We start from the raw sequence: 16,242 nt of genomic DNA, 5'->3' as shown, positions 1-16,242 counted from the left end.
TGTGCTTGTCTCTTCTGGGAGCAAACTTTTCTTTTCCCGATTGTACTTCGGTGTTCCATTAGGGAAAAAAACAAAACAAAACAAAACCAAAAACCAACATCCCTATCTTGCTTTCTCTTTAAGAAATGATTCAAACCACAAGAGTAGGTTCCTTATCTCTTGCCCAGTAGCTGCGGGTGAAAACAATCCTTCAAGAGAGAAAGCTTTCAGCTACTATGGCAGTGCAGTTCTTGGCGTTTCTCTCTGCCATTAAGAGAGAGAACGAACCTGCTTGGTGTGTTTAAGCAGTATTGAGAAGTCAGGCTGGTGTAGGTAAGCTATCCCATTCCTCTGCATTCATCTGCTATCTAAGCAAGCAGTTAAGCAATGGATGTTTTTACTTAATTTTTTTAAAGAACTAGTTTGAAAACTAGCTGACTCATGCTAGAGTTGATTCCCTATTTCCCCCTACAGCTGCTTACCTAACACAACATCGTTGTTTGTTTGTTTGTTTTTTCTTTTTTTTTCTTTTTTCTTTCTTTTTTTTTTTTTTTAGGGTAAATGAACAAATTCTCTTTGCTTTCTGAACTTTGAAGCAGCGACCTTTGAAAAGTACCTGACTCTGACCTGACCTGACACATAAACTTTCTACATGTGAATGCTATTAGTCTTGGCTTCTCCTTGTTCACTCTCTCTGGCTATACTGTCAACATCTTTTATTTTCTACAGCTTTGATTTAAGAAGCGATCCCACTGAAACACCATCAGACTTGTTAGGAATTAGTAGTAACGTAAATATAAATTTTTAGGAAACTTAGAGCAAAAGTTGCTTTGTTCTGTCAGTAAAGAAGAACATAATGAAGTGGAATTAGATTATTTAAGCAGATTCCTAATTTATATTTTTGCATGTTTCTCTGTTACAGCTTTGCTCACATACAATTGCCCTGTTGGAACACAGTTAACTGTTTTTGTAGCAGAACTATAGTTCACCTTCAGCAGATCTCAGTAATGTTGAATGTGAGCTAAATTCATCTTTGTATAGTATAATATAATAAATAGTAACAGTTATGCCTTGCAATATTTTAATGTAAGATGCCTGCCTTAATTGTTCTGTACTGCTCCTTTGCTGATCTTAAACCTAACACTAGATGGCAGTTTTTATTTTTATTTTCCTTTATTTTTTTTTTTTTCCTTTCCTGCTGGTGATTGTCCATTTGTTCCTACAGAATCACCAAGGTTGGAAGAGATCTCTAAGATCACTCAGTCCAACCGTCCACGTATCACCAGTATCTCCCCACTAAACCATGTCCCTCAGTACAACATGGACAGCAATAGAGAACTCCTTTGGGTGTCTTCGTTGGTACAACGGATGTGAATATATCACTGCTTTCCCCAGAAAGGTTCAGACTGAGTCTGAAATATAACTGATACATCATTCAAAATATTTAGTCTCAGTAAGTAGGTGCCATTCTGTAGTAAGGATTTAAAATCCACTTTGAGCTCTAATATTACTAGCTTTTAGCTGGAGTTCAGATGCGTGGTACCCTGAATGTCTCAGGCCTAAATATGTATTCTTCAGGTACACAAATTATTGGAATTGAAAGAAGCTCTAGTTACAGCTCTAGCGTAGCAGTTGTTAACATAAACAGTCAGCCTTCCACAGATGTTTAAAACTTTATTTTTTTAAAGCGGTTGTTATATTTCTTTATTGTTTTTTATTTCAAAAAGCAGGGCCGTATAATTATCCAATATGAAACACAAGTGTTGTGAGTACCTCCTCGGTCTTGGTTCAGCAAACTATAAAATACTTAGTAAATCCAGTTTTAAATGGACTTGAGGTAAGCGGAGCTTTTCTTTGTTTGCTAGACTGAGCTGCCAGCACGAAACAAAATGAGGTGGTCTAGTTCTGCAAAAGCAAAGCAGTTCCTAAATTTCTATGTTCTCCCAGGGTTATCTTCTAGCTTTTTTTCTCCTAATGATTATGTTTCCTACAGATTAAACAATGCAAAAATAAAGCTTGGTAGACAATTTTAATAAAACTTTGTTCTCTGTTAAAACACAGAACAAAAGTTAACCTGCCTAATCTTCTACTACAAGCACCTTGCTCTTGATGCAGTATTCATCTGAAAGAAGTTATGCGTTGAGTAGAAGAGCCAGCCTTTCCAAGCCAGATTGCTGAGTATCTTCTGGGATCCTAACACTAGCATGTATATCTGCATAGATCCAGCAGGGTCCAAATTTAACTTCTTGAAGGCTATGGTTTTCAGTAATTGAAACACAGTGTCTACATTTCTAGTTAGAGTGGAGATTTATTCAATCAAGGATCCTATTCCTCCTAAACAGGAGGGAGAACGACTAATTAGAAAGGTGGATGGTGATAGGGCAGCGGAGAATGGTTTAAAACTGAGACAGGGGAGGTTTAGGTTAGATATTAGGAGGAAGTTTTTCAGCCAGAGGTTGGTGAAGCACTGGAACAGGTTGCCCAAGGAGGTTGTGGATGCCCCATCCCTGGAGGAATTCAAGGCCAGGCTGGATGTGGCTCTGGGCAGCCTGGTCTGGTGGTTGGTGACCCTGCACATAGCAGGGGGTTGAAACTAGGTGGTCTTTGAGGTCCTTTTCAACACAGGCCATTCTGTGATTCTATTCAACACTTACTGTAGCACGGAACGATAAGTGCTAGCTTGGATGAAGTTTGAGATTTAAGATTGTCTAGCTTTTGATACACATTTATGCATTTTTATTTTGGTGATATTTAAAATAAAATGCTAAGGTACACTGTGCTAGCTCTGCAGGTATATCTTGTAAACAGGTACCAGAGCGTATCCTCTTCTCAGCATTTAAGCTGAGAAAGCTGTTTAATCCACAGACCAGTTTCTGCCCTTGGCAATCTCTGTGATGTCCAGAGGTTTGCAGAAGCAAATAACTGCATGTATTTTGGCCCTTTATGCACGGTACACGTTTTAGTAGGTTAGGGACCATAAATACAAGGCCTCAGTGGGATACTGATTGTCTTATTTCTCAAAGAAGGGATGTTCAGCATAAGTCTAGCATCTGAATTCTGATTTTGTAATTAATACAATTAACATTTCATGTTTAGCACAGTGCCAAGCATATTTCACTTTTTGGGAAGGAAAAGGTAACATAGCTTTCATATATTGTAATTACAAGATATTAAAGACTGAAGATACAGAGAAGGGCTGACCTGCCGAGTCAGTGATTGGGTAACCTTCCTCTTGTTTCCAATTAGCATTGCTTCTAATGATTGAAAAAACTGAATAAGGAGGTAAGAGTGTATATTGTCACCTGTCTTCCTTGTAACAACGGTGGCAGTGAGAGTGATTCTGAGGTGAACAGTTTACTTTGACTCTCTTGTACCTTCCTATTTTATTTCCAAATGCTGTCTCTGCTGGTGCTGTTAATGCTACTGGTCTTTATGGAAATGCCATCAGTTCTGCTTTTAAATCTTTCAATATATCGAGTCAAACTGCATCTCTGGATCTAACATGTAACTTGCAAGCAGTCAGCACAGCAGACTCCCTACATTTGGGTGGTGCCAGCTCAGGTCTGGTAGCCAAACCAAATCCCCAGCATACAGGAGGAACCCAGCCCAGTCTGAAAAAATTGCTGACGGGCAGAAAACCGTAAGTGCAGCGATACAGCTAAGGAGTATCAGCCTTTTGTACAGTAAAGCTAACAAAAATAGCAACATTTGCCCTTCTGAGATGCTTGACCTTTCCTCCATGTTCTACTTCCTTATGCCAGAGGGTCTCCCAAACAGTCTACAATAAAAATACAGAGTCCCTTTGCATCACTCACCATCAGATGAAAGTTCTACTCTATCAGATCCATAACACCGATTATATTTGGGGCCTCTTTTCAACATAAATTTTGTTTGAAGGTTTTGTCATTCAGCTTCAGATCCGAAATACTTCCTTAGTATTCTGGAACATAACACCATTCCTGAATGCATGTTTCTCCTGGAGAAACGGGGGATGGAACAATGACCTCTCCTATGGGAACAGGCTTATATAAGTCACTGGTTAGGTATCTATTTTAGAAGCCATGAGTAAGGAGCTACATAGCTAAAGATGCCCTATTGATCACCATGCGTGCTAACAACTGTGAATTTGTATTTTAAGTATGCCAGACTTTAGAAGACTAAAACATTCTCCTCCTGGTTAAAAATGCCCTTTTTTCCTCCTTTTTGTAAATATGCTTAAAAATGGAGTTAGCAGAAGGCACCTACTTGGTTACTGTACGTTGCAACTTGTGTATCTTTCACTGACTGAAAAACTAACCTTTGCACTTAGTTACACCCCGCAAATAGGCAGTGAGGGTTCCAATCCTCTGAGTGCAGCTCACTGCAGCAGCTCCACAACCTGGTTGTGCAGGCACTCAGAGGGACTACCTGCACATGCAGAAGTTCTCAGAAGCAGGACCTCCATTTCTGACTTTTTGCTTGTGCCACCATTAAAATAAAACTAAAACCAATCTACACTATATTCTTTATCCTATGTAATGCTGAAGGTTTCAGAGGTTTGAAGTTAGAACCTGGAAAGACTCCTAACTGAAAACTGGATGGTTATACATCTGTCAGAATCATCCCGCTGTGCTGGCGATGTACGGAAGGCACTCTGTGGCAGGGAGGTACCAGGTCAGGTATTTCAAACACTTGAAGTCTTGGCAGCTTGACTTCAAAAACATATATGAAACCTCCTTTGATGCTTCTTATTCTGGTTCATGGCTCCATCTATAAAAGCTCTATTTTTCCAATGCAGCAAAATTAAAAAACTTTCATGTGGTCAGAGGGGCTGGCCCAAGAAGAGGATGTTCATACAGATGTAGCTTCTAGTCTTTGTTACTAGTTGTCTCTGAAACACATGGAAAAAAATAACATAATTAATTTAGGGTAAAGCTTGGTATTCAGAATATCCTACAGGAATTCAAGGTGCAAGTTCCCTGAAGTATCACAGCACAAAGGGGCATCTGCTTTTCTCCACGATCTGTAAGGATGTTCTGTCTGGACGTGAAGCAGCCACATGCAGCTACCAGCTGTGCTTCCTCTTCTCCCACCCCATTCACACACAGCCTTCTTCTTCCAGGCTTTATTTGTGTGAAATCCAGAGAGCCATTCAACACCCTTAGAATGCGTTCTCTCGTTCAGAACTGAACCTCAACTACCTTTAAAGCACTGTTTATTTTGTGCTGCAATCAGCTCATATCTTTTCAGTCATATCCTCTCAGAGGCAAAGGCTCGGAATGCTTTGATCTCTCACGGTGTACGAATGTTTCCATTCCCTTCAGCAATCTTGCTTCCCTGCCCAGAACCTTTAGTTCTTCAATATCCTTTCAAGATGGAAAAACTGCTTCCTTACATAACCGCATCCCAGATGTAAATGGTCACTGTCCCATTCTTAGTGCTGTTTGCTTTTCATGCTCACAGCTGTTTGCTGAGCAGTCTGCACTCGCATGCTCCTATCTGAGATGTGCTACAGAGAAACAGGTGGGGCTGCTCTTCCTGCATCCCTTGAAATACTGTTGATGAGAATACTACCAAGGCAAGCAAGTGCAGAAAGTGTTTCAATCAAGCTGCAATCATCACACGATAAAATCTCTTGGTCTTCATTAGAATGTCACTGGGCTGTTTTTTTGTTTTTTTTTTTTGAGAACCTATCTTTCTATACTGGCCCCAAAAGATGGCTTGCAAAACCCTTGCATAGCCTTTCAGATGTGTATTTCTAGTCCTGTCCAGTAACGTGCGCACCCTGCTGGAACACAGAAGTTTGGTGCTTCCTATTTACCTCCCATCAAACCAAACTCCGTGTTCTCCCAGCACATCAGGAAGGTCAATGGGTGTAGAGTGACTCGCTGGCCTGTTGGAGGGCTCTGCGGTTCAAGAGCCAGAGCAAACACTTAGCAGTGCTAGGAGACCAAAGACTTACCTAGGTATGAAAGGTTTGTTGGGAAGCCATGAAAGGCAGTGGTGCAAGGACCCCCTGCTGAAACTGAACTCTATGAGTACTCAATAACCCAGAGACACTGGGAGCACAGTTACATGTGCAAGCCATTAGGAGAGAGGGCCTATGCTGGCCCCTCAGCAATGCCACTGGGCAATGACTGCCTTCTGGGGCACAGACACTCACACAACTGCTGCCTTACATGGTGAACTCCCAGCGAGTGTAGGATTCTCAGTGAGTGCTGAGGAAGAAGAAATAACTTGCAGAAAGAATGTGATGACAGAAAAGTGAATATAATTCCTAAGTCTGCTGGAGAGATAGTCCTAGTCCTGTCCCCTCACGTAATTCCCTTAGCTGCTATTATAATTCTCCAAAGGCAATTCATTTGCTCTGTCATTTCTGCTTCTCCCCATGTGACTGTGTTTGCTGTAAAACATGCCTTCATCCCAGTGCTACACTGCTGATTTCAGCTGATAATGAAGACAAGTGGGATGTTCATCATAGGATAGAATCACACAGCAGTGTTAAGACATTAACCTGTAAAAGCGAGTGTGGCAAATAATAATGAGAAGTTATGTTTTTAACTTCGGATTCTATTTTCACAGACTACATGTTGCAGTCCAGCACTCTCCCCAGACCAGGATAACTTATAGCATCACAGAATAGTTTGGGTTGGAATGTATTCTATAGTTTATGAAAAAAGCAGAATCACACTTAGCAAAAAGCAACAGTATTTCTTAACATTAATAAAAATATTTATGACTATCTTGTCATAAAAAGCAGCAGCTGTAGCCAGGGACAGGGACAAGATGTGCACAGTAGGGACAGCACAGCTTCTCTCCTGAGCAAGAACCCATGCAGTCCTTCTCTCCTCTGTCAACATACCTATCTCTGTCGCTGCTGCGCCATCCACAGCTTCTCCTGTTTCCTCTTCTTTTGTTTCAGGCCCTCCACTTACTATCTGACTGAGCAGCTCAGTTTCCACCTGTTCTCCCGTCTCACCTGGGAACGGTAATGATGGAGATCAAATTAGGATTCTCTGTAAAAGCACTGCATGTCCCAGCTCCTTCCTGGTTTTGCTTTGGCAAAACCTCACAGGGGCACTGCACAGAGGTACAGAGCTCAATGGGTCAGCAAGGAGCAACCAAGATACTCCCCATTGCTTTCTGTCATCCAGTCACATGCCCATAAAATCCTCCCCATGCTTTCACCAATTCCCCATGGCACTCTCTTGACTAAACATAGTAAGCACCAGCTCTGCTCAAACCACTTTTTTCCAGGTTTTGGGTTTTATTTTAGGTATATGCAGTTTTATTTGCAATGGGAACAAAACAATAATGTGCCATCCAGCCTGCAGCAGAGAAGCTGCTACATAATTCATCTTTACTCACGCAGCTACTAAAGAATAAAGGGAAACAAAACAAGTCCTAAGTATCTTATATACCAGGGTGTAAAAATGGAAAGTCTCTTCATCACACAACTCATGGAAAGAAAACACATACAAGTTAACATGCTGTCATTCCACATTATTTCTAGTTTGATCAAATAAGAGCAAAACTCAATTTCTTGCCCTGCAAGCATGAGTTGCTTGATGGCCAAAGTCCTGTGACTGATCCCCAGGCAAACATCCAGCTCCAGGTGTCTGTGCGCAGGAGATCCCACTGCATTCCTCGGATGGTGCTGTCCTGCATCCAGTGCTGCATCATGAAGCTTGGAAATGGTCATTAATGACATTGGAGTTTTCAGCTGGGTGAAATTCCATTTTATACAAGTGGGCATCCCATCATTTACTTCTTACATAAAATGAGACCTTATTCCAAATGACAGATCTCCATTTTATGTAGAAGAAAACCTCAAAGCTCTTTCACAAAGAGACACAGTGGAGGACAAGTCAACGCTCATGCTCAGCTATTGGAATGCAGTCAAATTTATGCAGCCAGCTCGGGCACAGCAAAGCTGCACAGTTAAGAAGCAGCACATGGGTTTCCCATTAATCAGTCCATCTGCATTTTGCACTTTTTCAGTGTGGATGTGGAGTGAGGAAGTCCACAGATTACACATTTCTCTGCAGAGAAATACTTCTGGTGTGTTTCACCTGCTTATTCTCTGAAGAGTTGCTCCCTGAGGCAGTATCTAATTCTTCACTAGGCTGTTTTGTACCAGTTAGGAGAAAGTTGATTTCTCCTGTGAAGTGTTCACCTTCTACAGCCAGACGTATGTTCTCAGGGCACCAACCCAAAGAGACAGCCTGCAGCCTCTGGCCTACGTCCCAAGCTGGCAAGACCCAGGGATCTTTGGGGAGCCCAGTCCTGGCGTCCTCCACCTCTGTCTCCATTATGATTATTTGGTCACCAGGCTTTCAAAATGGTGTATGCCAGGGGCATATCAAAGAGCTGCTTCTTCCTCTACAGCTAGTCATCTACCCTCCAACTTCATGTGAATAGGGACAGTTGCTTTATTATTAATAAAGATAACTAAGTAATAGAGCTTTTGGTCTTGGCAGATAGGAAGCATTGTGACTGAGATACACAGAAATACAGATTTTAAATGAGGGGTATGGTGGGGCTTCTCACCAAGAAAGGGTATGAACTGAAATAGCAGAGCTAACGACTGATTTATTACAGCTTGCATTTGTGAGCCTGAGGCTTTCCCAGCCACATCCTTATGTGCTCTGCATTGGACAGACCCCGTGGCCAAAATTCTGCCTCCAGAACCTCTCTGGTGGCTGTCATTAAACTCAAAAGGACCCCCTGACAAGTCTCTGGAAACAGAATTTGGTCTCCAGAGTTTACAAAAGCACAAATATTACCCTCAATGAAGTGGTCCTCTTCAGCAATATGCACTTTCTTGATGGTTTCCACCACAAAGCTGTCAGTGCCTTCCACCAGCCCGCTGTCATCTGCTGGTTGTGGAGCTGGTGGCCCACCACTGTCCCTCAGTGCTGGCGGTGGAGTCCCACTGCTTTCCTCTCGCCACACAGATGGCAGCTCTGAGCTCTGCTCCGGTGCTACACGTGGCGGCTCAGTACCCTCCGGCTCCTCTCTCTCAGGGACCAAGTCAATCTTTGGTTCCAAGGCGGGAGTCACAGCTGTGGCCTCTTCCCCTGGCAGGTGGTCGCCCAATCTCAGCTCCTCAGAGGCCAGGCTCACACCCTCCACTGCATCCAGCTGTGTTTGGTCAGCTATGGTTTCATAATCATCAGCAATCGGGGAGTTCTCCCCAGATGATGCTATCAGTCATGGCAAAGGAAAGAAAGAGAAACACAGATAATTCAGTGGGCACTTCAGTTAGGTGAGAAATGAGCTGGGCCTGCACCACACAAGCACTGCCTGTCAGAGCTCACACCTGGCTATCAATAGTTCTCACATATACCCAGAGAGGCTGTGGATTCTCCTTCTCTGGAGATGCTCAATATCCACCAGGATGCCTACCTGTAGTGGGGGTTGGACTAGGTGAGCACCAGAGGTTCCTTCTAACCCCTGATACTGTGATGTACAATACAACTTTACATGAAAAGAGTTGACATTTCACCTTAAGGATCTGAAGTGTGCAGCAGTTTTGCCAGATGATGGGATGCAGTTCCAGGAAGCAACTTTTCCTGCCCCAAAGCAAGCATGAGGTCAACATGCTGAGCAATGATTACTGCCCCATGAACATCTACTGGTGCCTATAGGTGGGCTACACAGCAAACTCTGGAAATACCCTTCTCAGCCCAGAGCGAGACCACGGCTATTTCTTAAAACAAACATCAGTGTTGTGTTTTTTTTTTTTATTTCTTTTTTGTTCCGTTATTAAGTACTAAACTACCATTGACATGACTTTGTCCAGCAAGCCGTTCAATGACAGGAATACTCACCTAAATAAAACTTCCTCTTCTTTCACATCTTGTACTTAATCGAAGCAACAGGCCTTCTTGACAGGCAAAAGTTACCCACAAAGATATGCCAAAATTGCCCTGACAGGTATTCAGTGATAAATGTTGAAGACTCAGAATGAGCTCTACGTACCTATCAGGTCGGTTTAATCACTTTCTAATTAAATTCAATTTGATGAGAACTTGAGCTTAACCTTCTCAAAAGGAATGTCAGGATCGAAAGATTGGGAGGTCATGCACAAAATTTGTTATGTAATAATCATGAGATCTGGCTGAATTGCATTTTCTGGGGAAATTATTACTATAGTGTCAAAGCTTGTGAGCAGAACTGCATGGCAATTTGTACACACACAGATCAACAATGAAAATAAATGCAATGCATCTCGCTTTTGAATAGGTTGCTGGAATACTGCTGCTTTTTAGATAAACTCACAGCTCTTTTGAGGCACCCAAGCAAAGCAGCTCCCCAGGAAGCATCACCGAGTCAGTGTGTGCAGGCACAGGGAAGGGCAGCTGAACTGGGATGGGAGCAGGACCAGGAGATATGAGGCATCAAGAGATACAGAAAGCAACTTGGACTATGGGACATGTAAAATCTTGTTTGTCCTGGGAACTGTAAAAGCACCCGAGGAGAGGCTAAACCCCCACCAAAAAAACATGACAAGGAGCCAGGCCTCATGCTGAGCAGCGGCGAGCAGACATCTCAGGGGCTTTGCTTTTTCAGCTGCCTCCTGAGCTCAGCAGAGGACCAGAGGAGACCATGAGGACACCCAGGGGAGAACCTCTTCAGCTCACTCAGTTCCTGTGATGACAATCAAAGCGGGGCAGGCACCGAGCTGCTTTGTGGTCCTAGACCTCATCACTCCTCACAGTGCCTCATTGGCACTGTAATTAATCTGTGTGCCAGCTGGATGTCAGCAAGGCTTAAGGCCACATGGTGAAACGCCAGGTCTTCAATGCATCAGTTATTAAGGTATTGCCACGAGCTGTATTATGGCTTGCTTATAACACTGCATTGGGATTATGCATGTTACAGCATGAGCAGGCAATGGCTAAATCTGTCAGCTTAACTTCTCTGTGTGATTTTTTCCACCTTGTGATGCTTGAAAAACAAAATCTGACAATTCTAAGAATTTGAGGCCATGATTTAAAGAAGACAGCACACCAGGTTGAAACACCCCGTAAAGGCCTGAGAAGCACACACACGCAGTGAAAGGCCCCTTACATAAAGATCTGCAGCTGTACAGAGGTGCAGTTACAGCACATCAGCCATGTGAGGCAGCCCATACTGCACCCATGTAGCAACAGGACAGGAAGAAATGGTTTTAAACTGGAAGAGATTTAGACTAGATATTAGGAAGAAATTCTTTACCATGAGGATGGTGAGACATTGGAACAGGTTGCCTAGTGAGGTGGTGAATGCCCCTTCCCTGGAGGCATTCAAGGCCAGGCTGGATGGGGCTGTGAGCAACCTGGTCTAGAGGGAGGTGTCCCTGCCTGTAGCAGGGAGTTGGAACTAGGTGATCTTACAGGTTCCTTCCAACCCAAACTGTTCTATGACTCTATATTCCAAGGTGATCTGTGACTGTGTGTATGTCCATCCACTGTATAAATTTCAGCAGCTTCTAGGGTTCGGTAATACTTAGTGGAAGTTACACACCTCCAAGAAGCCACAAAGCACACAGTGCACTAATAGAACAGACTTGATTTTTTCATGCATTATTTTTTACCCCTTCAGACACTTCTCATGCCTTCACCTTGCTTAGCATCAGGTGAGTGGGGAGCACTGAAAACCTATGGACAGAAGTAGATGAGTACGAGCCACAAAAACGAGCATGTTATACAGAGCTTTGAATTGGTACTACCAGTAACAGCAACACAACTATAAAAAATTAGTACTGGGATTCTGGATGAACACCAGGCCTCTAATAATATGAATTGGATTATAAAATCCTCTCGTGCAATGAGACATTTGCACTGCTAGAAAGCCTTGAACCATTTCTCTGCTCTCAACTGAGATGCAAAGAATTCTCTAATATGGAAAAAAGAAACCCTCCTGGTAATCTGTTCAATACCTTCATCCTCAAGAATGAAAATCACGTGGCAGCCAGCATTCCTACAATGCCTTATTGTTTTCTTTAGTTTATCATCTATAATTTCCGATTTGGCCATCATTTATAATCTTCCTTTTCCCTGCCGCAGACAATTTCAGCAAATCGTGCACTGAATTCAAGCAGACCACGGTTACAATGCTGTGACTTTTTTTTTTCCTTTTCAAAAGAGCCTCAAGATTTTGTGAGCTACACATCCGTAGAAGGAGATGAAAGACATTTTTTTCTGTTAATGGCACACTTAGAAGCATCTACTTCAAATTCTCCTCTCCTATTCAACTCAGTTAGAAAACAACTAACACATCCAGCTGGTAAGAGCCCAACTGACAGCTGAACACAACACAGGTAGGACATGAGGAGCATTCTACCCATCTGTGCAGTGGGGCTGCTCCATGCTCTGGCTTCATAGCAGCACATTCAGCCTCCCCTCACACAACCCATAGCACCTCAGCGATCGCAACAAACTGTAACATTCCAGGACGAGAAATAAAGAATAAATTGCAAGTGGAAAACTTGGGTGCTGCAGCCAGAATATGGCAGCGGGGAGGTATTCAGAACTGAAGGATAGAGGAAAAAAATGCAGTAAGTTGAAAAGCAAGCAGGTTTTCCCATAGCATTGCGTCGGGATGCAGGTTTTGGAGAGCTCAAGGTTGTTATCTGCAAGTTCCTGTAATAACGGTTCCCAAACTTTGTTGGGGAAAAAATAAAAGGCGAAACACTGCATTTGCAAGATATTATGGAATCTTTGCAGGGCGTTACAGAAAACCTGAGAGGCTGCTGGCTCCCAGCAGCGTGCACTCCAAGGAGCCGAGAGCCCCTCGGGTTTTCCCCATCCCCTATGGGGCACGAGGAGCACCCGGCACGGCCGCCCGCCCACCCGCCCCCCGGCCCCGCTCACCCCTCGTCGGCGCCCCGCTGCTGCTGGGGGGCTCCTGGGGGCGGCTGCGGGCGCTGCTGGAGCAGCCCATGGCTCGGCAGCTCCGAGGGGAAGGCAGCGGGCGGGGCCGGGGGCGGGAGGGCGAGGAGGGGCTGGGTTCCCGCTGTGCGATCTCTCGAGGGAGCGCCGAGAGGTTTTAACGCGGGGCTGTTCGCTCTTTAGTTCTTCTGAAGGTCCCCAAGGTGTAGACCCCACAGCCTCTGGGCAACCTGTGCCAGTGCTCCGGCACCGCACAGCATAGCAGTGCTGCCTGGTGCTCAGAGGGAGCCCCTGTGCCCACGCCTCTTGTCCTGGCACTGGGTCCCACAAAACTGAACCTGAGACTGAAGGCACAGGAATGAGAATCACAGCACAACCCACATAGGAAGGGACCGCGAAAAATCATCAGGTTCAGACTTCGTGGGAAAAAGGAGTCTGGATGAGATTACCTGGCACCCTGTTCAACTGTACCTTCGAATACTCTAGTGATGGGGATCTGATCAAGTCTGTGGGGTGATTGTTCCAGTGATTCATAGAATCATAGAATTATTAAAGTCGGAAAAGACCCCAAAGATCATCTAATCCAACCTCCAAACCATTCCCACCATGCCCACTCACCATGTCCCTCAGTGCCACATCCACACAGTTCTTGGACACCTCCAGGAACAGCATTTCTACCATCTTCCTGGGCAACCTATGCCAATACCTTACCATCTTTCTGAGTATAATTTTTTCCTAATATCCAACATGAATCATCCCTGGTGCAACTTAAAGCTACTATCTCTAGTCCTACCACTGTTACCTGGGAGAAGAGGCTAAGCCCCGACTCCCCACAGCCTCCTTTCAAGCTGTTGTAGAGGACAATGAGGCCTCCCCAGAGCCTCCTCTTCTCCAGACTGAACAATCCCAGCTCCCTCAGCTGCTCCCTCTAAGACTTGTGCTCCAGACCCCTTACAGCTTCGCTGTCTTTCTCTGGACACGCTTCAGGGCCTCCACGTATTTCTCATAGCAACGGGCCCAAAGCTGAACACAGCACTCAAGGTGCAGCCTCAGCAGTGCCGAGGGACAATCACCTCCCTGCTCCTACTGGCTGCACTATTTCTGATTCATTGTCCTCACAGCAACCTGATCTAGCTGTAGGTGTCCCTGTTCATTGCAGAGGAGTTGGACTAGATGACCTTTAAAGGTTCCTTTCAATTCAAAACAATTCTATGTTTCTATGATAAAAAATTCCTTTCGTAGTTACCATTCACAAGAGCAGTTCAGCTCTGACCGCTATCTGCACTTACGCTGTACACAGGTAGCAGTGCGTAGAGGTGCTGCTGAAGGCACAGATCTGCCTGTGTCCTCCGTCTCCGTGTGTCTGTGTGCACACACACGGGGCAATGGCTCAGCCTGCCAATCCCAAAGGCATTTCTTGTTGGCAGAGCCCTTTGGGGTTGGTAGCCACCTATAACATCCTTGCCATCAGACCTACAGGTAAAAAAAAGCTAATAGGATTTTTGTATTTGCATACAGGCAATTCAGCAGGAGTCCACAGGGCTTAGAATTTTTGTAGAGAAAGGATGGAAAATGTCATATACTTGCTTGCATAAGCAAGTCCAGTGTAAAGCATCATTTCTTAAAGTAGGTAGCCAAGCTGCTAAAATAGACTCGTTATGTACTGGGCACTGAGAAAAAAAAAAGATGGAAGTTACATTCTGCTCCTTTTCTTTCTTGAGAAGTTTTGTCTTTGCTTCTCTCCATTCCTCAACCAAAGATAAGTGGTGTAGAATACACCTGCCATCTATCTAACTGAAACAGTGAAGAAGTGAATTCCAGATTTACCTGGGCCAGAGAGAGAGGACACGTGTGGGCATGTACCAGAATGCTCACTAAGAGGGACAGGGCTGCTTCTGCACTTTGTGTTCTCTGAACAGACCCTGGGTAGAGCACAGAAATAGTCCTGGGCTTAGGAATGGCTTGGACCATTTGACAGCAGCTCCTGAAATCACTAAAGGATAATGTGGTGCTTTTTCTCCCTTTGTCCCAAGTAATGGAAAAGTTCCACTTTTTCAGCAGGAAGATGGGATGTGAGGGCTGGAGGTGGAGGCAGGCAAGACAGGCTTGCAGCTCAGCATCTGGCTCCTCTGGGATAAGGCGAATGTGGTGAACCAGCTCTGGGACATGTGGAGGCAGGAGCTGCAGTGACACAGCACTTGAGGGGATCTGCGCCACCACCACTTACTGCCGCAGGCCTGGACAATACATGCTCTCTGCAGATCAGCCAACACGAGCACATCTTGCTGCTCTGTGCCATAGTTTCGCAGGATAAGACCCTGAGCAACCTGATCTAACTGTGGAGGCCCCTGTTCTTTGTAGGTAAGTTGGACCAGACGGCCTCCAGAAGTCCCTTCCAACTCCCAGGATTCTATGATTGCACGATGGCAGATGTTGTGCTCATTTTTGACTGGCATTACTCAAGACATCACTGTGCAAACAAGAAGTGGTGCACACCCCCAAGCAAGCCCTACTGAGGCAAGATAGGGCTGGGGCTGGTGCCAGATAGGCTTAATCATGTGATTTCTACTTTATATATGGCACACAGCTGTGATAGCATGCTTATCTGTTGGTCTGTCCACATGGCAGGCATGTGTACCTGCTAGTGAAATTGTAAGGTGGAGAGCTTTGGAAGTAGGAGTCTCAGGAATAGAAAGAGAGACAGAAATATGGAACAGGAAAGGATCCGAGGTTCCTGGGTGTGGTGGGTGGTTAGAGAAGTTGGGGGCAGGAAGGGGAGACGGCATGGGAGCATGGGTTACCGCAGCAGCAGCAACAAGCTATGCATGTACTTGTTCTGAGCTTCAAGTGACCCAGCAGCTGCAGCACCATGTTGGCAGGTGGAAGTCCCTCACTGCCTTCCCACAGCCTTCCTGCCACCTCCAACTTGAGCCACCCTGCTATGTCCCTAAATGAAGGCAGTACCCAAGTAGCTAAAAAAATAACCTTTGGCTATATGCAAACTCAACAATCACCTCGAATGACTTATTTTTACAGAGGAAAACAATGTGTTTTATTCAGAAATATATATCAGGGAATTAAAATAAAATGTAAGCTGTGGGTGTTCAGTGATAACTATAGCTCCAGAGGTAAAGCAACAAATACCTATATACTGTTTTACTCGAGTAGAAAGACACTGCTAAAAGCAATCTTTGCAAAGATTGACAACAAGGTCCTGGCGATTTTTATGTTCTCCAGGCCAGCGCTTCATGATCAGACTTTTGTCACTCATTCTGGAGCTCACAGCTGTTCAGAATTTTGAATATTTTAGACAAGATTCCTACTGCAACTGTAAATCAATGTCTACCTTCTGATCCCTGAAAAAACACGCACATCCTGGGACTTAGTAAATCACTGTAGACTTTTC

The 16,242-nt window shown here is 44.4% G+C and overlaps 1 protein-coding gene across 1 annotated transcript; it reads right to left on the bottom strand.

Moving 5' to 3' along the window:
* Positions 1-4,826: 4,826 nt before the first annotated feature.
* ERICH5 (glutamate rich 5) lies at positions 4,827-15,292 on the bottom strand. Its single transcript, XM_085219976.1, has 4 exons — positions 15,064-15,292; positions 8,745-9,164; positions 6,821-6,937; positions 4,827-4,849 (listed from the first exon to the last, which is right to left on the bottom strand). Exons 1-4 carry the CDS (start codon positions 15,290-15,292, stop codon positions 4,827-4,829), a joined length of 789 nt encoding a protein of 262 aa, XP_085076102.1.
* Between the last annotated feature and the right edge of the window lie 950 nt (positions 15,293-16,242).

The sequence above is a fragment of the Meleagris gallopavo genome, chromosome 3 (genome assembly GCF_905368555.1).
Source record: "Meleagris gallopavo chromosome 3, MGAL_WU_HG_1.1, whole genome shotgun sequence".
NCBI classification, from domain to species: domain Eukaryota; kingdom Metazoa; phylum Chordata; class Aves; order Galliformes; family Phasianidae; genus Meleagris; species Meleagris gallopavo.
This window is presented reverse-complemented; position numbering and strand designations above follow the sequence as displayed.

Excerpts from the sequence above, each read along its gene's own strand:
- ERICH5 (XM_085219976.1), bottom strand. The coding sequence starts at position 15,292 with ATGCCAGTCAAAAATGAGCACAACATCTGCCATCGTGCAATCATAGAA. Across the intron at positions 6,938-8,744 it reads AGAGGACCACTTCATTGAGG|GTGAGACGGGAGAACAGGTG; the intron begins GTAATATTTGTG and ends TACCGTTCCCAG. Across the intron at positions 4,850-6,820 it reads CGCAGCAGCGACAGAGATAG|AGACAACTAGTAACAAAGAC; the intron begins GTATGTTGACAG and ends CATGTGTTTCAG.